This window comes from Drosophila biarmipes, chromosome X, assembly GCF_025231255.1.
Source record: "Drosophila biarmipes strain raj3 chromosome X, RU_DBia_V1.1, whole genome shotgun sequence".
Classification (NCBI taxonomy): Eukaryota; Metazoa; Arthropoda; class Insecta; order Diptera; family Drosophilidae; genus Drosophila; species Drosophila biarmipes.
The window spans coordinates 2513480-2537749 of NC_066611.1; the positions used below are offsets into that span (position 1 = coordinate 2513480).

The 24270-nt window shown below is 46.2% G+C and overlaps 4 protein-coding genes and 1 non-coding gene across 11 annotated transcripts; 2 read left to right on the plus strand and 3 right to left on the minus strand.

Annotated features, from left to right (window-relative positions):
- Window positions 1-3713: 3713 nt before the first annotated feature.
- On the minus strand, window positions 3714-5758 carry LOC108035819 (protein misato). Its single transcript, XM_017111567.3, has 3 exons — window positions 5603-5758; window positions 4820-5546; window positions 3714-4764 (listed from the first exon to the last, which is right to left on the minus strand). Exons 1-3 carry the CDS (start codon window positions 5681-5683, stop codon window positions 3851-3853), a joined length of 1722 nt encoding a protein of 573 aa, XP_016967056.1. The 5' UTR covers window positions 5684-5758; the 3' UTR covers window positions 3714-3850.
- A 436-nt stretch (window positions 5759-6194) lies between these two features.
- LOC108035755 (mpv17-like protein) lies at window positions 6195-7863 on the minus strand. Its single transcript, XM_017111453.3, has one exon. It carries the CDS (start codon window positions 6769-6771, stop codon window positions 6253-6255), a length of 519 nt encoding a protein of 172 aa, XP_016966942.1. The 5' UTR covers window positions 6772-7863; the 3' UTR covers window positions 6195-6252.
- Window positions 7864-8330: 467 nt separating this feature from the next.
- LOC108035813 (probable ATP-dependent RNA helicase DDX56) lies at window positions 8331-10848 on the plus strand. Its single transcript, XM_017111561.3, has 4 exons — window positions 8331-8470; window positions 8530-9281; window positions 9485-9913; window positions 9967-10848. The coding sequence occupies exons 1-4, from the start codon at window positions 8405-8407 to the stop codon at window positions 10400-10402; spliced, it is 1683 nt and encodes a 560-aa protein (XP_016967050.1). The 5' UTR covers window positions 8331-8404; the 3' UTR covers window positions 10403-10848.
- Window positions 9320-9411, plus strand: LOC122818690 (small nucleolar RNA Z30a). Its single transcript, XR_006368184.1, has one exon. It is a non-coding gene; the product is annotated as a small nucleolar RNA Z30a (small nucleolar RNA).
- Window positions 10849-11444: 596 nt separating the features above from the next.
- LOC108035786 (proline dehydrogenase 1, mitochondrial) lies at window positions 11445-23509 on the minus strand. 7 transcript variants are annotated; one of them, XM_044093744.2, is made up of 12 exons: window positions 23342-23509; window positions 21143-21682; window positions 18177-18298; window positions 16961-17047; window positions 15996-16177; window positions 15357-15392; window positions 14893-14957; window positions 13866-14044; window positions 13622-13796; window positions 13209-13562; window positions 12964-13141; window positions 11445-12899 (listed from the first exon to the last, which is right to left on the minus strand). In XM_044093744.2, exons 2-12 carry the CDS (start codon window positions 21602-21604, stop codon window positions 12694-12696), a joined length of 2046 nt encoding a protein of 681 aa, XP_043949679.1. In that variant the 5' UTR covers window positions 21605-21682; window positions 23342-23509; the 3' UTR covers window positions 11445-12693. The 7 variants fall into 7 exon arrangements, with proteins under 7 accessions (XP_043949679.1, XP_016967005.1, XP_016967003.1 ...); XM_017111516.3 differs by lacking the exon at window positions 18177-18298 and adding an exon at window positions 17800-17921 and having other exon boundaries at window positions 21143-21688; XM_017111514.3 differs by having other exon boundaries at window positions 21143-21688.
- Between the last annotated feature and the right edge of the window lie 761 nt (window positions 23510-24270).

A 24270-nucleotide genomic window follows, 5' to 3' on the forward strand; every position in this document is an offset into this window, starting at 1 on the left:
ACTTATCGCCCGCGGAAAACAATGTGCGAGAGACCAGCTGCTAAGGTGTCTGTCTCTGATGCTGAAGGTACTAGGTTCAAATACGCCCCAAGGCAGAGTATGCTTTAAGTGTTTTATTATTTTTTTATTTATTTCTTTTATGGATCGGTTTACCCCCACCCCCCAATAATGACACAGAGGGAGAACGCTATGAAGTATGCTTGTATTTTCTGGAATTGATGAAATCGGTGCACTATGGGAAATTTGACCACTTTTATTTATCCATCTTTTAAAAGTCGTTTGAAAATCGTTTTGTTAATGCATGTGGATAACATCAAATTTTAATAACAGCATCACTGTTAAGCGCTGTCAAAGCCTGTTAATATTTCACCGAGGTGGCAGCGCTGCTAAATCGCTTTGTTTTATTAAAAGTTCAAAGTGGAAAAAAGTTTAGAATTAATCTATTTGAGTGCAGTTTTTAAAATCAAATCCATTTAGAGTGGTTTGCAATAAGTGCTTGTGAGTGTGAATTGTAGATATTGATCGTGGTGTCCCTATAATATTGTGTAAGTTCTAACCTTAAGTAACCTAACCTTCTAACCCATGTAGTTTGTTTTAATCTCTTAATAGAGCTACAGATTGAGTTCAGCTCTCCCCAACTCTAAAACCTCATGTTGTAATGTAATCAATGCTTATTATACCTACTTAGTAAAAAAGTGCACCTTTTCGCACTTTCTGGGAAATGTAACTTTTTAGATCCTAACCTTACATTTGCAAACAGCTTTTTGTTTGAAAAGTGGATGTCTGAGGCAACGAAAAATGATAAGGAGATTGCCATTTTTAGTTATATGAAATGAGCAATACGCGGTACTTGTTCTGAGCACGGTGAAGAACTTTTAGCCGAATAAAGTATAAGCACTTGCTACAAAATATCATATTACTGGCTAAAGGCCAAAAAAAACTTAACCCAATTTCACGTTTAGGAACTGTTGGACTGTTACTAAGGTAAACCGCTCGCAAAGGTAAGAAGCGTCGGATCTAGCAAGGCAGGCAATTTAAAGCTCGTCATTCAAGCTGCAAGGGCAGCTGCTATCCCCGAAAATGGCTAAATACATTCGAAAGGGTTTAAACCAGTCTAATGCAAGGCCAGCAAAGGTTTCTGCTATAGAGGCTTTGGCTCTTTTTTAGAGCAGGGACTCACAGCAAAAAAAAGACAACATATATCCGCTGATCAAAAGAAAAATTGCCGGCCCTCCGAGACATTGGCAGCTCGCAGCTCCCATTACATGCTTGCAAGAGTTTCTTTTGAGCATTATGAAAGAGCAAGGAACGGATTATTTAGCAGCAGATCTAATTATATGTTACGGGTTTTATGGCAGCTCTGGGCAGGCAAACTACAAGCCCTACAAGCCAAACTACTCATGAGAGCAACCTTTTTCTGCTGATTCAAATATTTTCGTTACTACAGTAATATATGGTGGAACAATAAGACACCCCGGCTCATTAAAATCCTTAGCACTATTTTAAAATGTCTCTCATGCCAGTGGACAAAAGACGTTTCAAAAAGGAGGATGATGAGGTAGAAATAATATTCTTGAAAACTGTATAAAAAAAATTGATTGTTTATTGGAGAATTTATTTGCTCACCTGCACTCACTACGAATCCCTTAGGATCCATTAGTTTTATTTGTAAAATAATGCTATTTAACTCTCAATACTAAAAAAATTTTTTTGGCGGGAACACGGTTTTTTTTTGTCTTAAAATATATTATATTCTTTGTCAAAAACGTGATTCTAAGAACAGATCTTAAAAATATTGCTTAGTTTTTAAGCTATTAATTAGTGCCACAAAAAGTGGTCAAATTTTCCAAAGAGCGGTGCCTGGGTGCCTCGGCTGCGTAAGGACAGAGTTGCGGACTGCTTGCTTCGTTGAGTCAGCCGAGTGGTGCACTGCTTGCTTCGAGACTCGGCGCTGTGGAAGGCCCGAGTGGTGTACTGCTTGCTACGTCGGGTTCATAGCGTTCTGGGTCGTTGGGAGGAACGATCTACTTGGATTTCGAGTGGGGTTTGGGAGTGTGGGGCATCGTTAGTTTCGGTCTTCCGGGCTTCGTTAGTTCCGACCTGCCGTCTGCATCCATTTCGTTTTCGGGTCGAAAGCGGGAGTCGTGACTTCTGGGGGAACTCACTAAGGTGTTCCTGAATTACAAAAACCGGCCCGGCCAGTGATCACGACCGAATCTGGGATGATTTCCAAGAATCCACACCGGGACGCCAGTGATCCTCACCAGGTCGCAGAAAGGATTTAAAACACAGCTCTTACGGATACGACACCAATGCCATGACAGAACACTTACCCGGATTTTTATCCTCGTTGATGCTTTCGATAACCTATTATTGGTCTCGTGCTAGCGATGGCACTACACTATCGATATTTCCGATGAGTCAGTGGGACCAGTTGTCGTTCGCCTTGGGCGAGTTTGAAAAAGTTCGTTTTGGGTGCGCGTGTAAAAAGTTGTGCGAGCTTAGAAAAAAACCAATTAATTTTTTTCGGAATATTCTCGGTGAGTTTTTATTGAGTTGTTGTGACAGTGGGAGGTCACAAAACATAGATACCTAATTTGACTTCCTTGACGAATGTTTCATTAAGTAGGGGATACATTAATTAATTGATTGCTGAGAAATTGAATAGAACTACTATTTTTTAATTGATATTTAAATCAAAAGTTTTTGATTTCAAACAAAGCACCTCTCAACGAGGTAAGGAGTCGTGGCCTAAAAATGGTTGTAGGTTGTAGCTAAAATTCTAAATTGTAAATTGTACATTCGACTAAATAAATACACTTTTTAAAATGTTCTTATTGGGCCCGCTGCAATAGAACGTGCCTTTGTATGCGACAAGCTTGAATATTTTGCTGATGCAGGCAGAGTAGTAGATAGGTCCTGTTATTGAGTTGTTTGACTAAATTTAAATTTAACAACGCTTTGGACAAAATTAAAAAAATGTTTTCTTTTAAATTCTTCAAAGTCTTATTAATTGTATAACTTTTGAACAGAGTCTCATATTCTAGCAAATGAGGTGCCATTCGATGTGTACTTTTAGTAAGTATACAACTGGCCCAAACTGGTCACTATCCCCAACAGGTGCACTTTTCTTAACTTTTATTTGTATACTTTCACTGATATTTTTCTCCAACCAGTTTATATTTTAAATTGTTCTGCAGCTTGTTCCCTCCAGTTATTGTGCTAGTATTTGTGAATTTAGTTTTTTAGTAATGCTTAGAACTGTGCTGGCCACAGTTTTCTGAAATGTATTAGTCTTGTTAATACCTATCGATTAAGATAAGAACGGTTTGCCACGCCTCTCTAACGCCCACAAAAGGCCAAAACGTTTAAATCCGTCTGCCGGGGTAGGTGGCGCTGCACAATAGAGCTTTGCAGCTTATATATCTCCACTTCTTTTGGCTCTTTTAAGCTGAGTAAGGGGTATCTGATAGTCAAGGCACTGGACTATAGCCTTCTTTCTTTTTATTTATCTATCCTTGTATTAACAGATGATTAAAAGCCTTTGACATTTTTTAAACAGATATTACAACGCTTTGATGCTGATCAAAACGTATGTTTAGGGTCTTCATTAACGAGTAGTTTGCAACCTGAATAAAATAATAATACGGGTCAGAGTGCTTTTGCCCTTACAAATTGAGTGAATTTTTAATTGCATACATAACAAAAATGTATATATGTATCAAAATATTTTATTTGGATATCAGTTAAGAGCTACAGTTCACTTAGTTTTCACAAGCATTTGTGTGTGTTTACTATCCTATGGCTTATCACAAAATGGTGTTCCTCCAGAGCAGTGGATTCTCACATCCTAAAGATACTGCGAGTCTGTGTAGAGGTCACGGAACTCGAGCAACTGATCCAGCGCGGATTCGTACTCATCCCGCTCCAAGCTAGAACTGGAGTACGCTTTCAACTTCGAAAGCTGCACGCGATGCGTTTGGGCGTGCAGGTTGTCCAGGTGCTCGCCCAACTTGGTGGAATTCTGCAGGGCGGCCAGCAAGGGTGCCGAATCAACACGCGTACCCGACTCACGTTCAGCATCTCCAAGCAAATGGAAGCCATCAGCTGAGATGTTCCCTCCAAACATCTCGTAGGGAAAAGGCAATTGCGTCTTCAGCGGCAGTGGAGTGGATGCAGCGTTGCTGATACTGCCATGATAGCTGCACTGGTAGTACAGCTGCAGCATATGAGAGACACTATCGCAACCATAGGCAGCCATCCGCAGTTGCTCGCCGGCCTTCTCCCTGGGACGCTTCAGACGACTTGCGGGAATGCCACGAGCTGTTACCGACTGCATCACGTAGGAGGTACCCGGCTCGCAGCCAGGCGTAAGTTGTGTGAGCAGCGCACGATCTCCGCTCTGGTCCAGAAACTCGATGAGATCCTGCCCCTCCCTCAATCCAAATGGCAGAGCCATTCCTGCCGCAGTCATCTTCCGTCCCGACGGAGAAACCCGCTCGCAGAAGCGTAACAACGACTCGGGCGTTTGCCGCAGGCGGTAACTCAAGGTGGCGGTGTCCAGAAAGGCAGCAAGCAGCGCCGATGTTTGGTAGAGATTGTCCGCCTGCCACTGGAGTCCCGGCAGGATGCGCGACTTGAGATTATTGTTTCGCCAGATGCTCTCCAGCGTGGACAGGGGCGTAAACATCGTAGCTTGCTCGCTGAGATGGTGGTAGCTCATCACACTGTTTACCACTCGAATGCTGTGCGACAGGCGGGAATCTGAGAGAAAAACCATGTTCATAAGCTCGTCTTGCCTAAGAGCCGCATTACTCACCCGCCTGAGCATAACTGGTGACCCTTGGATAGTACAGCGGCAACACAAAGCTGGCCCGACTGTATTCGTCGTTCAAGTGCTCCAGACACTTCCCGGCCAGCCCTCCGAAGCCATCGTCAATGTCAAAGATCACATGGAAGCCCTGCAGGCCGTCGCACTCCTCCACATACAAGCGGATGCGGTCGCAGAACTCGTCGTTGAACGCGACATCCTGCCACTGTTCCGTTCCGGCGGAGTATGTGCCCAGAGCTTGGACAGTCGGATTCCTGACCAGTCCCGGCAAGACATTCAGGGTCCGTGGATGGTACCGGGCATAAAGGAAGTCGGCCCAACTGTTTGCCGTATCCGCCAACTGGTAGTTCTTTTCGGGCGCCACGGAATTCTTCAGCAGATCTTTCTGGTACTCGGAAATTGCAGCCGGCGGCTGCTCGTGCACGTCCAGATGCTGCGCGGACACCCCGCTTTCCTCCGCCTTCTGGCGAGCCTGCTGCAGCTCCTCGCCGGTGCCCAGGGGCAGCAGCTCCTCATCGCGCTGCACGAAGTTGCCGTACAGCTCCCCAGTGACCGGAAGGTGACCCAGGGTTCCGGCCAAATCCACGGACAGAAGGCGGGGTGTGTAGGTGGTGCGATTAAGGGGGTTCAGTCCCTCGCGATACAGCACATCATTGTTGGGCAGCTGATCCTCGGACACCTGGTCGCCCTCGTCTCCATACCTGAAGTTGGCCTCCTGGAAAGGCGGATTGGATGTCTTTTTCCGGTAGGCAGGTGGGTGCACCAACTCACCTGCTGGTTCCAGAAGTGGGCGCCCACATAGTTCGCGTATGTTCCAAACTGGAAGGTCAAAATCTCACGTGTATGGTTCATAACAGCCGGCGAAAGTGACTAATTTGCATTGCACTGCACGAACCGCGCGAAGCTATCAGATGCGCTGGGTATATCGATAGATACGTGCATAATAGCCTTGTCACACTATGTAGGGCTGATTTTGATTTTAATACAGAGGGAAATAATTAATAAATTTAGCTAATAAAATATTAATTTAGCTTTTTAAGTATTTATTTTACGCACCAATTCATCGTGTTAGGCAGAATCAACAAAAACATAAAAACACTTTTTGAACTTCCCACTGTTGTTAATTTTAAAAGTTAAATTCATATTCATATTTTGTTTATAAATCATTATTTTGTGCTTGCACCCCAAAACACAGTAAAAGCTAACCTTTAAAATGTTTGCAGGTGCGCCGCTTGTGTTCTGAAATCTGAACGCACTGGGCTAGGGTTGTCAGGGTACGCATAAGAGGGTAAACACCAAAAGAGAACTGAGAGCCACCCTACCGAATACCCCCTACGAAGCGGTAAGGAAAACACCATCAAGATCAAGTGTAAAGCTAATTTATTCGACGGTCGCACATCCGCACACGGACGCGGATAGGATTACGGAGTGCCCTGGCTGTTGAGGACCAGGGAGAGGTAGCAGTTCCAGACGACGGCGATGCACTGCACGTAGAGCACCTGGTAGCCCAGCGGCACGAAGCTGAAGTTGATCATCTGGGCGGCTGGCCAGAGCATGTAGTTGCGGACCAGGATGGTGGGGTAGCTGTCGAGGATGCGCTGCCGGATCCGCACGACGGGCTCGCCGTTCACCAGCGGCACCAGGAAGGACATGGCCAGCGCGAAGGGGGGCACGAAGAGGCCTTGGTCGGCCAGCATCTTGATGGCCCCTCGCCGCACCGGAGAGTAGGTTTTGGGAACTCTCGACTCCAGGAACAGGTACCATCGCCGCAGAACCGGGCCCACGAACACCATCCCAAGGGCACCGAATCGGAGCGTTCGGGCGGCATCCCACTCGTCGAGCGGCTTCTTCTCGATGGCCAACTGGGCTATCGTGTCGCCCAGACCCATTACCGCCGCCACCTTAAATCCCTCCTTCAGAAACACCTTGAGTCCCGACATAATTACCCCGATTCTGACCTTAATTCAATCAGCGTAAACTGGCGAATTTCAAACACTACCGAGAATCACCTATTCGCCGTGGTAACCATTGCGTGTGCGTTGCGAAGGGTTGTCTAATGGGTCTAAACGGGTCGCTGGGGCAACCCTGGACCAAAGTGTCCCAGCTCACCCACATCGGTGTAAGCTATAATGCGAAAATTACCCGTGATAAACTACTCGGAATATTTCCGGCTTTTCGGCAATGAAAATAAAGATATTTTTACAATGCTGGCGCTGGCTAACGGAAGTGATATTTACAGAGTGTTGTTAAGATACAAAAAATCCGTTTAGTTACGGAGGATCCGATCTTAGGAATATTCTACTAAGCTCAGCTTCTTTAGCCCTCCTCTTTCACCCTAAATCTATTGCCTTCCACGTCGTCGTCATCGTTGATGACAGTCTTAACCACTTGGTTTCCCTAGCCTTCTTGCGCTTCACCTGGGATGCAGGTTTATTTTCGATCGCAGCTACCTCCTCCAGGGATTTGCTACTGGGAATCGTTGAGTTTGTGACTTGCGTTATGCGACATATCAATCTTTTTGTTCCAGTATTTGTTTGGTGGCTAACAGATAGCTACGGATCTTGTGGTTGGGAGCAGTGGGCATCAGCCTGCGTTTAATTCCGCACGGCTAAGGGATTCAGCCATCTCCTCGGGCACTTGGATGCGTTGTTTGTAGTCGCGCCTGAACAGGGGATGGCGATGGTGGAATGGAGGTGACCATAAAATAGCCGAAGAAAGGCGGATTCTAGAGGCAGAAATTTGCCTCAGATCTCACATAGCCAATGAGCAGTTGAAGGAACTGACCGCAGCTCGCCTACTCTGTTTTCCCCAGGCAGCTTTGTGGCCCAGCCGACCAGCTTTCGAATATCCGTTCCCTTGCGACACTGGATCAGCCACGCTTCATCGGTTGTTCTTTGAAGTTGCAAATTACATCGTCGCAACGTTCACATGCCGGCACGCCTGGGACCAGGTTACCAATTACTCCTTTCCTAAGTTCCTTCGCTCTGCGGCGAACCGCCTTCCTATCCGTTTTCTTCATGGAAAACTTTAATGATAGAAAAACTCCTGGGAGCCATCGAAATCAGAAGGTGCACTTCGAAATGTCCCTAAATATCGATATCCGGTTCTGAGAACTAACCGATAGATGATGGCCGTGCAACAGCGAATATGTTCTTGTAAGGTGTTCACACGGCCACAGCTGTTGCTGTGCTGCTTTTTAATAAACTTACGTTGTTACATTGCTCGAACTTGCATTCCTTTTTGTTTTCCTGAATACTTTCTTATGGCTTTAGTGTGTTAGAAAGTGTAAAAGAAGATTTTTCCGAAATTAAAAAAGTATTGGATGCCAACTAACGTTTTCTTATACAGTCTTGCAAAGCGTCATTTCCATCTGATCCTGTAGCATCCACGTTCGCTACTGCACGATTTGGTCGTTGTCCCTGTCTGAACAGGCTTTAGATTTGAAATTTCAATTTTCAGTACCTATCGATAGACCAATATTGCCGTCGATTAATCCCACCACTCGCTCTTTTTGTTGTTGCGCCTGAAAACGTGTGCTGCGCATTTCCCAGGGTTTTCTAATCGCCGACCGCCATGAGCCAGAAAGCCCAGAAAACGGTGCAGTTCCACGAGCTGGAGCTGGACCAGCGCATCCTAAAGGTGAGTGCCTCTCCCCCGCCGACAGCTGCAGAACTAAAGACCCTTTGCTCACATTTCAGGCGGTGGCCCAGCTGGGATGGCAGCAGCCCACGCTCATCCAGTCTACGGCGATCCCGCTGCTTCTGGAGGGCAAGGATGTGGTGGTGCGTGCTCGCACCGGATCGGGGAAGACGGCTACGTACGCTCTGCCATTGATCCAGAAGATCCTCAACTCCAAACTGAATGCCAGTGAGCAGTGCGTGAGCGCCGTGGTCCTGGCGCCCACCAAGGAGCTCTGCCGCCAGTCGCGGACGGTGATCGAGCAGCTGGTCGAGTCGTGCGGCAAAGTCGTTCGCGTGGCGGACATCGCTGGCAGTTCCAGCGACGCAGTGACCCAGCGGCACGCCTTGGCCGAAAGGCCCGACATCGTGGTGGCCACGCCGGCCAAGTTGCTGGCGCACGCTGAGGCCGGAGGAGTGGTGGATCTGAAGCATGTGGAGACCCTCGTGGTGGACGAGGCGGATCTGGTGTTTGCCTTCGGGTACGAGAAAGATTTCAAGCGGTTGATCAAGCACCTGCCTCCCATCTACCAGGCTGTCTTGGTCTCCGCCACTCTCACCGACGACGTTGTGCGGATGAAGGGTCTGTGCCTGAACAACCCGGTGACGCTGAAGCTCGAGGAGCCGGAGCTGGTGCCCCAGGATCAGTTGACGCACCAGCGCATCCTGGCCGAGGAGAACGACAAGCCGGCTATTTTGTATGCTCTGCTCAAGCTGAGGCTCATTCGAGGAAAGACCATTATCTTCGTGAACAGCATCGACCGCTGCTACAAGTGAGTAAACTGTGGCATTCCTTTTAGTAATCCCCTGGAGCCAATGATGACAAACCAAATATACCGGGAGTGGGCAGCTGGCAACAGTTGGCGCACGCATGACCAGAAACTAATCTTCTCTCTGATGGCACATCCAGTTAACTTGTATACTGACATGACACTCGTATATTAGGCTCTTATTATTCTGCAATTACCCATTTCAGGATCCGCCTCTTTCTGGAGCAATTCGGCATCCGTGCCTGCGTTTTGAACTCCGAGCTGCCGGCCAACATTCGCATCCACACAATCAGTCAGTTCAACAAGGGCACCTACGACATCATTATAGCCTCCGACGAACAGCACCTGGAGCAGCCGGGCGGAAAATCCTCGGCCAGCCGCAAGTCCTCACGCACCGGCGACATGGAATCGAGTGCCTCGCGCGGCATTGACTTCCAGTGCGTGAACAACGTGCTCAACTTCGACTTCCCCAGGGATGTGACGTCGTACATCCATCGGGCTGGCAGGACGGCCAGAGGAAACAACAAGGGCTCCGTCCTATCCTTCGTGAGCATGAAGGAGGCCAAGGTGAACGATGCCGTGGAGAAGAAGCTGTGCGACAGCTTCGCAGCCCTGGAGGGGGAGAAGATCATCAAGTAAGTGGGAAATATTGTACTGAAAAGTTCACATTGCAAACCATTCGCTTTAGGAACTACCAGTTCAAGATGGATGAGGTAGAATCCTTCCGGTACCGTGCCCAGGATTGCTGGCGTGCAGCGACGCGAGTCGCAGTCCACGACACTCGCCTACGGGAGATAAAGACGGAGATCCTGAACTGCGAGAAGCTCAAGGGATTCTTTGAAGAGAACAAGCGTGATCTGCAGGCACTGCGGCACGACAAGCCACTGCGCGCCATCAAGGTCCAGAGTCACCTGTCCGACATGCCCGAGTACATAGTGCCCAAGGCTCTGAAGCGAGTAGTAGGCTCTGCTACGTCCACTGCCGGACCTTCGGAGGCCAAACAGCCACGACAGTCGGCCGCGAAGGCTGCTTTCGAGCGACAGAGTAATGATCCGCTGATGGTTAGCCAGGTGGACTTCCGCAAAAGTCGGCCTGCCCCCCGGCGGAAAAAGAAGGCGTTGTAAGGAGCCAGCTGCCTCTGGGGGATCGTTATCTATAGTCGCTTTAGCCTGTAAGCAAAAATGATTTCGTTTGTATGATTTGGGGAAAACATAAACATAGCTTTATCAAGATGTGAAATTTTAATATAACGTTTTATTTTTCGGTAAACAAAATGAGGAAAAAGTCCATATAAATTAAAAAATTGTTGTATTAGCTCAAACTTTCACAATTTCTTTTTGAACTCCCCTTAATTTTTTCTGATCCAACCAACTGTCCGCAGTAATATTTGCAATTAAATTAAAACCAAAAATGTAATTAAATTTAAATCGACAGAGGTCGTTTGGCTATGAATCGATCGAATTCGTAAAGATGTACGTAAAAATGACCCCTTCTCCTGAGCTTAGTCATACAAATTGTAAAAGTAAATAGAGAACGAAACCCATTACTGGTTGGTAAATGGGTATATTTACTTTCCTTGAAGTTTTTTACACGTTACTCATAGAGTAATGGTCGGAAAGTGTGTACCAGATTGGGGAAGCATTTCCGACCTATAATGAATCTGTAGTTATTCTTGATCATGGGTCGACTGACCAGTCGATGGGGTTTGCTTAGCGGAGTGCCACGCTCACAGACAACCATAACTCTAAACTAAAGTGTAAGCGGTATTTCGTTCCGTTTATTAACAAAAGTTGTAAGTGCATATAGGCAGCTCAATTAGAAGCGAGGAAAATAGATACATTGTACTTATTACTACACATCCGGAACCCTAACGCCGCATTGTTTTGGCCGCCATTGAGCACCTAATAAGCCAGCCCGACGGAGAAGGCACTACGTCATGCCCACTTTTTCTAACTGAACGGCGGCTAAAGCGAATTTACGGACAGATTACCCAAATTGCCGGCAGATCGTTGCAAATCGCTGCCGTGATTGCCCGCAGCTGGAGCCCGTTTAAGCTCGTCATACCTGGCATCCCGTCCCGGGAACAATAGATCACCATTAGCGGGGATTCGGGTAATTGGGCAGCAGTGTGCAGCTTAAGCTAGATTGAATTTGGGCACCGGGGTATTCGTTTTTAACATTTTATTATTGTCATTGAAATAGTTAACATTCATACAATTATTTATTCATTTATTTATAGCGTTTATGCAATACAATAATAATAATCATGAGGGTAATAATAAAAAATATTCGGTTCGGTCTGCGCGCCGGTATATGGCCAAGTCTGTCGTCTGTCTATAAGTTGTCTGAGCAATCGAAACGGGAAACGGATGGGAAAACGGAAAACTGGGGGATAGAACGGGTGCTGTTTCGGTCTCTCATCCATCGACTATCGGTAGTAATGACTTTTATAATATCGCTTCGTTAAGTGCTAAATTAAACGTACACATTTAAGTTAATTTAGCATAATCGTAATAAAACTCGCTAGGTTTAGGTATAGGTATGCGCGGTTCCCTGGTTCCTATGGACAGTATTATTTGACTATTTCGGATGGGATGGCCACAAACTCGAGGAACAAATGCCCTGGACTCTCTCCTGCTATTGATCTATATAAATATATAGTTTATGGTAGTAACTTAGGGTAGCCAACGTATGAAATCACATCGCAAATTAAGAATGGACATCTACTGATACTGATAATGAGGAGGAGGCACAAACACAGAGTTAATGAGTCTAGACTAAAATGCAGCCATACACATACATGTATCTATGTAGATATAGATCGGTACATATCTCTATAAACTTTTTGCTCTCATTATATTGTATATAATATGTATATACCGTATCGTTTATGCTTTATTTGTTACGATGCTAAAAAATGTCGTTTTAATTCAATCCCCTCATAATATCCTCCACGTGGAACTTCCACGTTCGTTCCCTTCCTTCACATTTTTTTTACGTTTTTCAGATTGGTTTTTTCGCTTTTTGTTTTCTTTGTAACACACATACAGAACTCGTTTAGATTATTGTTGCAACAAGACGTAAAAATATACATATTTTCATCAAAAAATGACCACTGCTCAGTGCTACCGTCTCTAATTGAAATTGTGGATGAAGAAGATCCTGCGTATTTGCAAGAGGTCACAGTGAGCTAGAACTTCCTCGCTTTTTGTATATACACAAGTCTTCATATATATACTGTAGACATACGCAAATTTCGTAAGAGTAGTAAGAACGACAAAAAAAAACATTAAAATAGACCCGAAGCGATAGATGTCCTGGCTATATCCTCGGCCGGATATAAATGCCAACAGGTCTGCCACCTCGGGGGTGTGTGTGTTTGGGTGAGTAAGTGACGCCATCCATCCAGGCCAGCTTAGATGGGCACGTAGTTTCCCTTGGGCTTGTAGAACAGCTGGCCGCGCAGCAAGCGGCGCCGAATCTCGGAGAGCAGCAGTCGCTTCTCCTTCTTGATCTTCTTAAGCACACCCTTGTTCTCCTGGGCACGGCGCGACAAGTAGGGCAGCACCTCCTCCACAGGGCCATACGGGATATACTTGTACGCCGAGTAGCCCGCCTGGCCTGTGGTTGGAAAATAACAAAGTTAAATAAGTAACCGACTTGGGTTTATCGAAAGGAAACGCACCCAGTGGGAAGGTGATGTAGTCGCACATGCCCAGCAGTTGACCAAAGCAGATCACCTTGTCCTCCGGCGAAATGCCGATCTCCTTCATCTGCTGAATGGCAAAGCGGACGGTGTCTTCGTTGTGCGAGGCCACCATAATGCCAATCTTCCTAGCATCGTCATCACAGTCCTTCATCAGCTGCGATTATCGAGAGATTCTCGGTTTGAATACACAGTAACGGACACCGAGAATACCATCAGCTCACCTTGATTCGTCGCAAGCACTCGGACAAAGTCTTGTGATACATCTCCGTGGTTGCCTCGAACGTGGGGTTCACCGGATCCGGATATCCCAGCGACTTGGCGCGGTCCCGCTCCTGGTCCATGTAGGCTCCACGCACCAGCTTGGCGCCGAAGTAGAAGTTCTGACGCTTGGCCTGCTCCAGGTCGGTGTTCACCTCACGGAACGTCTCGCGCAGGTAACACTGATACGTGTTGAAGACAATGGCCTTGTCCTTGTTGTACTTGCGCATCATTTCCAGGGTGATGCGCGAAATGGCCGGCTGGAAGTAGGTCTGCTCCGCATCTACCATGATGCGCACATCCAGATCGGCGGCAGCCTGCAGTTCACAGCACGATGAGATGGGTAAATATTCTCTGATTGGGGGGCTCGTCTCACCTTTACAATCGTGTTGAGGCGACGGATCATGTTCCTGAACATCTCCTCCTCTTTGGGCGGTATTTGTGAGATCAGTCGACGCATCTGGCCGGTTTGGGGGTCGGGAACGCGGAACGTGTCGCTCAGCTGCGAGTCCTCGTCTACGATGCCCGACCAGGGGAACAGATGCAAGATTCTAAAAGTGTCAAGCACAGATGAGATCGGATTGAGATCGGGAAGTGGCCTAAGGCGTTTATGGACTCACCCCTCCTTGTCGGACGTCACATTGTTCAAGAACTCCTTCACGTCCTTGTTGTCGCCAAGCGTGGCGTAATACTTCTCGAGATCCTTGATGGTCTTGTGGTGGGTCAGCACATTGCCCTGACCGCCCACCATGTCCTCCATGTACTTGCGTGTGCGCATGATAACCTCGGACAGTTGTAGCTGAAGTGAAGGAGAGGGGATTGGAATATATTATTACTTTTACAATACATTGAAATGTCTACATTCCTAGGATAAAACGGCGCGGAATTCTTGCGAACATCAGTATAAAATCAAACTGTAGCCCCCGATTACGCCAATTTCTAGGTATGCAAAGAAACATTACCATTCGTGAAACGTGAGTTTAGCCTCACAGTTTCTTTAACAATAATAATGTGACTATTCTCCACGTTTTAAGTGCGTCCAAATCGAACCGTTCTTCAGTACATACATATCAGGTATTAAACAAAATTAAACAAGAAGAAACACGTCATTGGAGTGCCTCGACCATCATACATTCTTTAATCATCTAAACCAATTACAATATTTACTTATTGTTCGATTTGCACGATTTTTAAACACCAAAAGATTAGGAAAACTGAAATATTAAATAAAAATTCACTACAAAAATAATTTTCTAAAACGTGGGCGCCACAAACTTTGCTCGATGTGGGTGTTAGAGTGGGAGAGGCAATTTGCCAGTTTCTCTTTCTCTGGGATTTCTCCTTTCTTTGATGATGGGGAAGAAATGCAACATAGCGAAAATTACTTAATTTAATTAATTTAATTTAAAAGACCACTGGGGCAATATCCCATTAAACTGGGAACAGCTCTGCTCAGCCCCTGCCGGCACACGTACAGCGCGGAATAGCAGTCGTCGCACATTCATCGGTAAGCACAAATACGACGACAAAGTGTCATCGTATTCCGTGCCGACCGCAGATTTAAACCAATTAATTATGTTCCTTTTGCCATCTATTAAAATTGACCCTGCGCCTCGTACCAATAGTCTCCATTTATCCGGAACTTACCAGCAACTGTGGACGGCCCAGGGCGGTGAGTTTGATGGCGGTGATGCCGGTTCCGAAGGTGGCGCCTGCAGGTCGATATTCCGATCAATCGGTGGTTGGTTGTTTGGAATGAAAGCGTTTGGAAAAGAGCAGAGCAATCGGTGAATGCGATGCGGTGACAGGGTGAAGATCGAAAAGAGGATTCTACAGGTGTGCAACATGTATCTCTAACTACGACACTTTAGAAACTGCAAACGATACGGATAGGAGAAACGAATACCGACATAGCTACGGATACGGCTACGGCTAGCCCAACACATTACATTACAACTACCAGCTAGAGAGTCAAGAAGTCAAGCTAGTTTACTTTGCTCTGTCGACTACGGATTTGGCCATCAATGGTTTACTGTCTTGGTCATTCTGAATATTTGTTGAAGTTACTTGTTGGTACTTTGGGGGAGTGTGGTTTTAGTTTCTCGGCTTACCCGTGGCCACTGCCCGGGGCGCCTTTCGATCGTCATCTTTTCATTTTGGGTTTTGCAACGATTATTTGGTTTGGGGATTTTTGAATAATGCGGGGTATTCGACAAACGATAGGTTGGTACCATTTTCGGGATATTTGCGGGGCAAAAGAAAGAATTTATTAATAATCAATTGAAAGTAGTGTCAATTAGATAGATTAAAAGTGAAAATAGCGAGTGGGAGAAAGCCCATAGAACCTCAAAAGCATTCACATCACAGATTGGGAAACTACTTTTATTTTGGGGAAAGTATCTCCTAGAAAAGTCCTAAGTCTTAAAAAATGTCAAGTTTTATATTTCTTATACCATTTAATTGTAAAGGTAACTTGTAAGAAGGTAGGGTTTAACTCTTAAGAAAAGTTTGAAATAAAAATATGTTCTTAATTAGGTCCGTAGGAAATCAAACAAAAATGAAACTGCATGCTTAACTATTAGCAATGGTCGCTTATGCTGTACACGATAACAAAGTGAAACGCTGTACAATAGGAAATCAGGGATCGTGAGGTGAAACTCAAGGAACTTGCATGCCGAACGATAGCTCCATATGGGGAGCGAGGAGTCTGCTATACGGAATCGGCCAGGGACAACTGGCCAGGGACATACCCGAAACGGCCTCCAGACACTTGATGAAGATCTCCATGTTCCGCTCGCAGGTGGCCTCGTTTAGGTAGAAGTAGGTTCGAGCGCTGCTCACTTTGTAGCGGCGGTCGGCGAAGGACTTGTCCACATGATACTGCGGCATGCTGCCCTCCTCCTTTCTGTCGCCTGCGCTGGAAACGGAGGACCTGGAAGGGAAGCATGGAGTTCGATTAATAAGAGCGAGGGAAACAGCCAAACCATTACTAATGAAGAGAGTGTGGGGTAAAAACATTTTAGATTATGATACATTTTCTTAGTCTATTGCTTATTCAATGTCATAATCACATATCTATTATAGATTTTAACAAGCAAGGGAAGTAAGGTAGGCAAAGCTAATATATTTTTCAGCAGGATTTCAAGAGGACAATTGACTTTCCATTATTGGTATTCTTACCCTTACAGGAAATGTTTGTGGAAAATTTTACTGGTCGATAACTATTAAACGACAGTTTTTAAAGAATGTCAAAAGTTGAGGAATTTCAACAGCGCTGAAGGCGTGGAACTTGGGTTTCCGGCTTAAAAGAACTATCTTGTTTTTGAAGATTGATTCAGCTCATACTGCTTTAAACAGAAAAAAAAGACAAACATGAAGAAATCGCCCTTTGCAAAATCCCTTATCCCTTGAAATGTTTAATGAGTATTTAACTAAAGCGTATAAATAAATTTTAAAATCAGTGCCCTTGTTTTTTTTTTAATATTCGTAATGTCGGTGGGAATACACCACGGACTGTAAAAAAAACCTTGATCTGTTTCTTTAATCTACAAATTACTCTCCATCACCACCAGTTAATCCAAATATTGAAACTTGAGACGTGTTTTCAAAATGATTCAAGTATTTTTAGTAAATGTATGTTGTTTCTCTCTTCTAAAAAATAACTTGTAAAGGCAAAATACAAAGGTTTTATGGTGCTTAGAAAGGAACAACTTACTCAACTTCTCGTTTCTCGGCCTCCTCCTGGCTGATATCCTCCTCAACTGAATAGTCGAGAATCGGCTTAACGCCAAAGGACCTTAGTCTGAAATTGTTGAAACTCGTCAGCTTTAGTTTTCGGCAATCTTCTTCAAGACAAATGGTTAAATAAAAATAATTTATTATGATTGGTTAGCGTTGCGAGGGGGAAAATAATGTGCATGGTTTTGAGAAATTTTCCAATTGTGGGTGGAGAGGTGGAGGGAACGAATTCAGATCTCAGGTTCGAGTAAGTCTTTCATGCATTTTGACTTGGGATTGGATCTTGCAGTTGGTTTTTAGTGGTTGGACGGAAGTTTACGACATTAGTAGCCTCGGGTGTGCGGGTATATTATGGTCAAAGCAATAGCACTTTATATACATTTCTGAGTTTACCAGTGCCAATATCATAAATTGGGGTTTTACATTATTTTCTTGGATAAGATTTCATATTATTGTAGTTCTCCGCTGGCCAATTAATCAAGTTTAAAGTGCTATTTTGGTTTGACTAAACCATGTATATGAGACTGGGTCGATTTGAAGGAGCGCAAGAAGGTCATAAGTCGTAGGGAGATGGGGAACATAATCCAGGGACAACTCTAAGCCATGTTTTGAATGAAACTGGATGTCCGAAGCCAGGTTTGAGACGCCCATTACTTCCTTTGCGGGGGCGTGGGATCAAGCGAGGCATTAGGCATGTGAAGGCTGGAATTGTCCATGGAGTACGCTTCCCCCACGACCGGGGCCCCAAAGCGACCCACCCTGGTATACGGATATGGGGGATCAAGGATGCATGGTGTGCTGAGGGGAGGGTTTAACCTCTCTAGGGCGGGCACGATCGTGTGCCGGTTCTCGCCTGCCACAAAGTGTCCGTAGAAGCTGGACTTCATCAGCAGGACGAAGAGCCTCTGGCCGAGCAGGTTGCGTGCCAGCTTCAGCAGCTGTGGGTCGGCGTAGCCGGTGGATTCGATGGTATCGGGAGAGTGTTCGGTGTGTTTTCAGAGAGTCCATTGCAATGCAAGGGCGGGCGTTTAAGCGGGTTTCGCATAACCGTTTGCAGCCCGATTCGCGGGCAAAATAAAAACATGAAGTGAACACAAAACCATAGGGGCGGCGGAAAGCAATATAGGAACGGAAAAGAAAAGAAAGAAAAGAAAGGGCGATAAGTGAGTGGGAGTGTCGTGGTGGGCAATTACCTTTCCAATGTGGGTATGATCTTGATCTGATCCTCGCCGGCGACGAAGTGGCCGTAGAAGGTCGCCTTCATCAGCGCTGTAAATAACCGTTGACCCAATACGTTCTTTGACCATTTCATAAGCTGCGAGATCGTTCGTTTCGATCGGTTTTATGCGGTACATTTAGTGAGTTTCGGTTATCGTGTTTCAGTATTTTGTTATGTTGTGGCGGAAGCGAAAATTGAATTTGATACAGTTTTAATTTTCTTTTTAGACAATAAAGTTCTGGTACAACAAGGACAATGCGTTCTTGGGCGATGAGAAGAAAGCACTTACAGTCGCCCTAGCTGAGCTCCCTCCTGGCTTCCGCTCGCCCTGGTTCGTTTCACTTTTCAGCGACTGGTTCGCACATAAATCACTTGGAATTTGGCCAAATGGCAGAGCAAAAACGTGAACCAAGTCAAGGCCAGCAGCATCCCAGCCAAAGTCCAACAGTGCTGTGCGGGAAAGGCGAGGAAAATGCGACAGAACTGCGGAGGCGGCAATGTATATGGTTGTTACGAAGCTGTGTGTTATTTAAAGGAGTGCCAACTCAACACGCGTATAAACATTCGATTTCCGAATTGAGCTGAGCGTCAGGGAAAGACGACCCGTCGAGGGCCCATCCGTCAGAATGACAAGCGATAAAAGCACCTCCTACTTATTTTTCCTAATTCCTACATTCATCAAAATTCAAAGATAACGAAAAGAAATTTCACTTGGGTTCTCAAACAACCCTAAGCTTAAAACTGCTAATACAAATTCGTATAAATATGTTAGTTAATTGCCCATAAAATAGTAAATTCGCTATTATACTTATATTTGTTAGCAGCTATTTCGATCTCAGTCAGAAGTTTGCAACGCATTGCGGGCGAACTTATCGACCCTATAATGTTTATACATTATTGAACAAGTGGAACAAATTCTTTTTTGTAAATATCGAAGGACCATATCACATTTCAAGTTGGAAGAAATACACCTGGCTGAGAACCGTCACAAGAATCCCAATTGGCAGCCCAGAAACTCGGAGTTCGCCAAGTACAATGGGAAGAGCGGCAGATGAAGAGATCATTGGCCTTTGGTAAATGTTTCCTGGGCACGTGTGCCATCCGATTGATGCGGGATCCGTCAAGCGAATGGCGTCCACGAGGGGAGGGAGCGGTCAGGAGTCATTCCCCGTCTGGGAGGAACCGGTTTGGTTGACAGAACTGAAGTAATTAATTGAGTAAAACCCTTGGCGAAAATAACACTCGGCCGACAGTATAAATACAATCAACCCAAACTGGTTACATAAAAACAATTCTTGTTCGCATTCTATTCTCGTTTTTTGCACACTTTTCGGCTCTTTCTCTTTCCTTGGCAAACAACTGGCAACGAGGACAGGTGTTTGCCGTTGAGCTCTGGCCCCACGAAGAAGGAAACAACCCACAGCCAGCACCACCCCCGGTCACCTGTCACTGGCCCTCCCAGGGCCACCCGCTTTTTACCCATCAATACGTACTCTCACACATCACGAGACCCCCACCGCTCGGTCGCCAAAAGCAGTCGAGGCGATACAGTATATAGAAATAGAAAATAGATGAGTTCGTTGCAGTAACAAGACTATTTGTTTGTACAAAAAATGTATGAATACTTCACATTAGAAACTTTATTACTCAGACAACAAAGGCGCAATATTAAATAAAATTAATTATAGAAACAGTTTTCTCCACAAAGCGAACAACCTTATGTAAAAGAGAAAACTACGCTGCCTCAACTATCCGATACCCATTACTCTGTTAATCAACTTCAAAGTAAATAGAGAGAGTTGCGTCACTAACAAATTTCAAATACTTAACGATTTCTTCAACAATTTGCTTGGCAGTTCCGCGAATATTCCCTACGACCAGTTTGCCACCGAATAATGCGACTTGCACCGAGCGGAAGAAGGATGAATAAATGAAATTCCTTGCGATGCATGCACTTTGAGTAATCGATAAGCAATCAAACGATAGCCATGCGATAACGACGCCAGCGTAATTAAATAGAAACACGCAAGCAAAAGCAGGGGACGAGCCAACGATTCTGATTGGCCCTCATCCGGGGGCCTGACTATATTATCGCCCTAGTATTCAGACTACAAAATCCATAAGTGTCGCTGGCAAATACGCACGAGGCAAGAGCAAACAACGACGAGGCAAGGCCAGCACCGCATCGCCAACACACCCCTTGGCAATTTGCATGGCAAGGTTTTCCTTCCTGCCGTCAATCAGGCACTCATTCAGTTCTTCATGCGACTGCAGCACCTGCCAAAAAGAGGCATCAGGTGCAACAAGCAATTAGCCGCGAATTCATCAAGGAGGGGAATCCCCTCGGGCGGTCAAGTGAATCGGAAAGCGAAAGGAATTCGCACAGGCAGGGGACGGGAGCCAGCACCTGACACAAGCGGGTAGCCAGGAAAAGCAAAGTTAAGTGATTGGAGGCGGCCGGTGGAAGTAGCTAAGCCTAAACCTAAACCTAAATAACCATCAAAACTTGCCTACTGCATTAATTCTTGAGTAGGAGAACATCGTCCACCTGTTCGAAAGGCAACAAACGGAAAACTATCTCAAGGTTCTTCTCTGTTTAGTTTTGCGAAACTCAAACTCTCCAACTTCTAACAAAGATTGAATTTACTGATAGCCATACATTCAGAGCTTACGAGCCCAAAGTGATTATTGATTAGTTCATCAGGTGGGGAAAGTCAGAGCTCCTACAGCTTCTAGGCTGGAACATATTCCCATATTAATAGTCGGAGTTCCTGTTATTGGAGGTGTTTCCCAGCTACGCAATTAGGGTTAAGTATCCCCTTGATTTTGAAGCAAACGGAACCGGAGAGAAGCTCAGCGAGGCGACGGATTGGACCAATACGGGGTCAAAGGACGCAGGACTCGGCAGAAGGAGGACCTCGGGGACACCGGCCAACTCACCGTCATGTTGTGCTCAACCAGTTTCTCGCTGGAGCAGATCATGTAGACCAGATAGGCGCGCATCAGCTCGCCGGTGGTCTTGCTCTTGAAGGCGGCGATCGGGTCGTTGAAGGTCACGTCCAGGGGATCCCTCTGCGGCGAGCCAGCGGGCGAGGGGTTCTGCTCCTGGGACGAGCACTGCTTCGCGGTGCGCTTCACCGCGTCGCCGGCCACCAGGTCCGGCTGCACCAGCGTCGAGGCCTGCAGCGGCCGGTTGCCGGAGTGCAGGTAGCGCGCCCCATTGATCCCGCTGGCGGACTCCGGCGCTGCTCCGTCCCCGCAGGTGGCTGAGCTCCTGTTGCCGCGCTGGTGGTAACTCCGGCAGGCGGCAGCGGCCACCGAGTTGCTCGACTTGCTGCTGTTGCGGCCGTAGACCAAACTGATGGCTGTTCGTTGGGAGCTCAGCGAACGAAGTAGAGCCATTACAAGGGATTCTGCGGCTGATTTGGGCTATCTGCTCTCCGGGCTCGAGACGAGAATTTGAACTTACTCCGATCTTGGCTGTTGCTGCAAAGAAATTAAGATTCAGAACTATATCACTATAATCTCCACAAATCGCATTGAGTCTGAGGAACGACAGTGGCGCAGGCTATACCTCTCAGGGGGGTTCGCCAGTTTTCAAAATAAAAAGTAGGGCGTACACAGATTTCACTTTAACTTAAAAAAAAAAGATTTGGAACGGGCTTTAGTTTTATCAATAGTAACATATATGTTTTAAGCATTTAAGTAGTTTAATAGCAATCATAACCATTGAACACTTATTTGCTCGCAGCGGTAGAAGCAGGGAATGTGCACGTGTTTGAACCTCCTTTTTAGATTCTAGAGATGAAAACAGGTTACGCCAAGAAATTAGCATATTACACTTTCTTTAACAAAACAAGAACCGTGCCCCCCTGCCAGCGCCTCTGCCCACAGCTGATTTTGACTGATTCGGTGAGAGCTTTTCGCTCTGGGTCGCTCTGCCCCTCTCTCGCTCGCTCCGAATGTTATACAACAACTGCGAAGACAGGGGGCGCAGCGGGAGAGAGCGGAAGAGGGGCGAAAGAAGCCGAAAAAACAGCGCACAACACAAGCACACGTCCGCGAGTACACCTCAAAATGTTCAATTAAAAAATTGAATTTCTGGCCCGAGATCTATGTATCTTTGGCTTTTATGTGTGTTTTCACTCATTTCTTACTTCGCGTTTATTATTTGCTCTGTTACGCTTTGAGCGTTGTACACGCCGCAAAAGCACGAATCCAAATGCGACGGAGACGCCACAAAAGGGGGCGAATTGCGAGCCGAGCTCGGCGAATTCGACGAGGCGAAGCGAAGGACACGGGGAATCCTTTTCGCCGCCGCGCTCTCGTTTATGTAACTGTAAATGTACATAACTGAGATTCTCTGGCTGTGACGTCACAGGCATGCGAGCCCCTTGCTTTTATGAGGCATTTGTTTTGATTTAATCGAAATGCGCCGCGAGCACACACTAATTGGTGTAAATTGCGGCTCTCCTTGATTCCCCATGGTTTCTCCCATTTCCCCGCACTAACCCCCTTTCTCGGTTTATTTACTAATTAGCAGCCCGCTAACTAATCACCAGACGAGAGGCTGCAATCAAATCGAAAAACTTGGCGGGTTTCATTGCACAGATTTCATTACACTTCATTATGGTCAATGCGAGTCCCTTCGCCGCTCTCGCCACCCTGTTAGGGGGAGGGCAGAGCCAGCAAACTTTAAATGCGAATTCATCAGAATTGTTTTCTTCTTCTTTTTGTTGCTATGCGGCGAATCGCACCTATTATATAACACTGCTACCTCGCTCTCCCTCTCTCCGCAGAGATCCTTTAACGATACCAGCTCGCCTCACACACACGCGCGTGTCCGTGTGTGCCTCGTACACTGCAAATTTCTCTTCGCCTTCCCTACCTTGCGGTTTCTGCGCTTTTCTCAATTAAAATTTGCTCTTTTCATCTGCCACTTCGAAAAGACGAGCTACGATACATAACTGGAAACAAGCCACACAACGAAAACAGGGTAACAGTAACGGGAATTTGGTGAATTTGGCTCTCGAAATTTAGTACACTCGCCAAACAATTTGAAAGAAAAACTCGTGTGTGACAGACGTTTCACAGAGGCCTGCGACTGCTCAGCCCCTTTCTCCGAGTGCACATTCTCACCTCACAAAAGACACACAAGTACTATAATATTATTCGAATTTTTGGTCTGCGCTGTTCCCCAAGGGTTTTTGGTTCAGTTGCTGCTGCGCGGGAGAGAGCTGAGCACGCGCGAGAGGGAGAGAGAACGACTGCAAGGGTCTGAATTCGCGAACAAACTGAAGCAAACGAAGCAAAATTAAGGCCAACAGCGGCGAAAGCTCGTCCAAAAAGCTTGCGAGAAATGGTCAAAACGAGTGGTGCACGACCAGGGCGAGGGGCAGGGGCCAGAGGGGTGGGCTGAGTTAGAGAGGTGTGTGGAAGGAGGGCAGAGGGGGCGTGGCGGCCAGCAGCTGTTGGCTTTGCACGTGAGCGGAAGACAGAAGTCGGATCGAGCATTGATCGCCATCTTGTCCCCCTTTTCGCCCAATTAAACGCGAGCCGCTTATCTACGCCCCTGGCGGTTGGCCAGGAGTCGTTCTGGTTCTTATCTTATCAGTGCACCCTCTACCCCCGCCTATTGACAACCGCTCGCTCTTTTCCCCGCCCACTCATTTTTCAGCCGGTTGAAAACCGAGCTTTGGTGATGTCTGGCAACGCCGGCTGAGCAGGGTTGCCTTAGCTTAAGCTGTCGAGCAAATTATTGTTCACAATTGAAGACTCATGGAGTAGATACTCCAAAAATGCCCTGACTTTCGATTATTTTGCAGAGACCATTACTTTGGCGAAGTTGGCCACAAGACAGCAGAATACAGTTACTTGTTTTGTTATTACCTTCTAAAATAAGATTATTAGCTCTAGTTGAAATACAATAGTTAAAGTTTTTAATATGACATCTACTCAATTCAAAAATGGCCGCTTTAGCAATTGGCATCACCAAACTTGTATCGATATTTCACAAAAGCATCGCGCTTATTATGGCCACTTCTCACGGTAGCATCATCACAAAATAA

What these genes read in the sequence shown, in the direction of transcription:
- LOC108035819 (XM_017111567.3), bottom strand. Translation starts at nt 5,683, where the DNA reads ATGAACCATACACGTGAGATTTTGACCTTCCAGTTTGGAACATACGCG. An exon ending in CCCACTTCTGGAACCAGCAG is followed by an intron (nt 5,547 to 5,602) that starts GTGAGTTGGTGC and finishes CCGCCTTTCCAG; the next exon opens with GAGGCCAACTTCAGGTATGG. An exon ending in CACCAGTTATGCTCAGGCGG is followed by an intron (nt 4,765 to 4,819) that starts GTGAGTAATGCG and finishes TTTTTCTCTCAG; the next exon opens with ATTCCCGCCTGTCGCACAGC.
- LOC108035755 (XM_017111453.3), bottom strand. Translation starts at nt 6,771, where the DNA reads ATGTCGGGACTCAAGGTGTTTCTGAAGGAGGGATTTAAGGTGGCGGCG.
- LOC108035813 (XM_017111561.3), top strand. Translation starts at nt 8,405, where the DNA reads ATGAGCCAGAAAGCCCAGAAAACGGTGCAGTTCCACGAGCTGGAGCTG. An exon ending in AGCATCGACCGCTGCTACAA is followed by an intron (nt 9,282 to 9,484) that starts GTGAGTAAACTG and finishes TACCCATTTCAG; the next exon opens with GATCCGCCTCTTTCTGGAGC. An exon ending in GAGGGGGAGAAGATCATCAA is followed by an intron (nt 9,914 to 9,966) that starts GTAAGTGGGAAA and finishes CATTCGCTTTAG; the next exon opens with GAACTACCAGTTCAAGATGG.
- LOC108035786 (XM_044093744.2), bottom strand. Translation starts at nt 21,604, where the DNA reads ATGGCTCTACTTCGTTCGCTGAGCTCCCAACGAACAGCCATCAGTTTG. An exon ending in GCCGAGAAACGAGAAGTTGA is followed by an intron (nt 16,178 to 16,960) that starts GTAAGTTGTTCC and finishes CTTCCCTTCCAG; the next exon opens with GTCCTCCGTTTCCAGCGCAG. An exon ending in TGGGCCGTCCACAGTTGCTG is followed by an intron (nt 14,045 to 14,892) that starts GTAAGTTCCGGA and finishes CCTTCACTTCAG; the next exon opens with CTACAACTGTCCGAGGTTAT.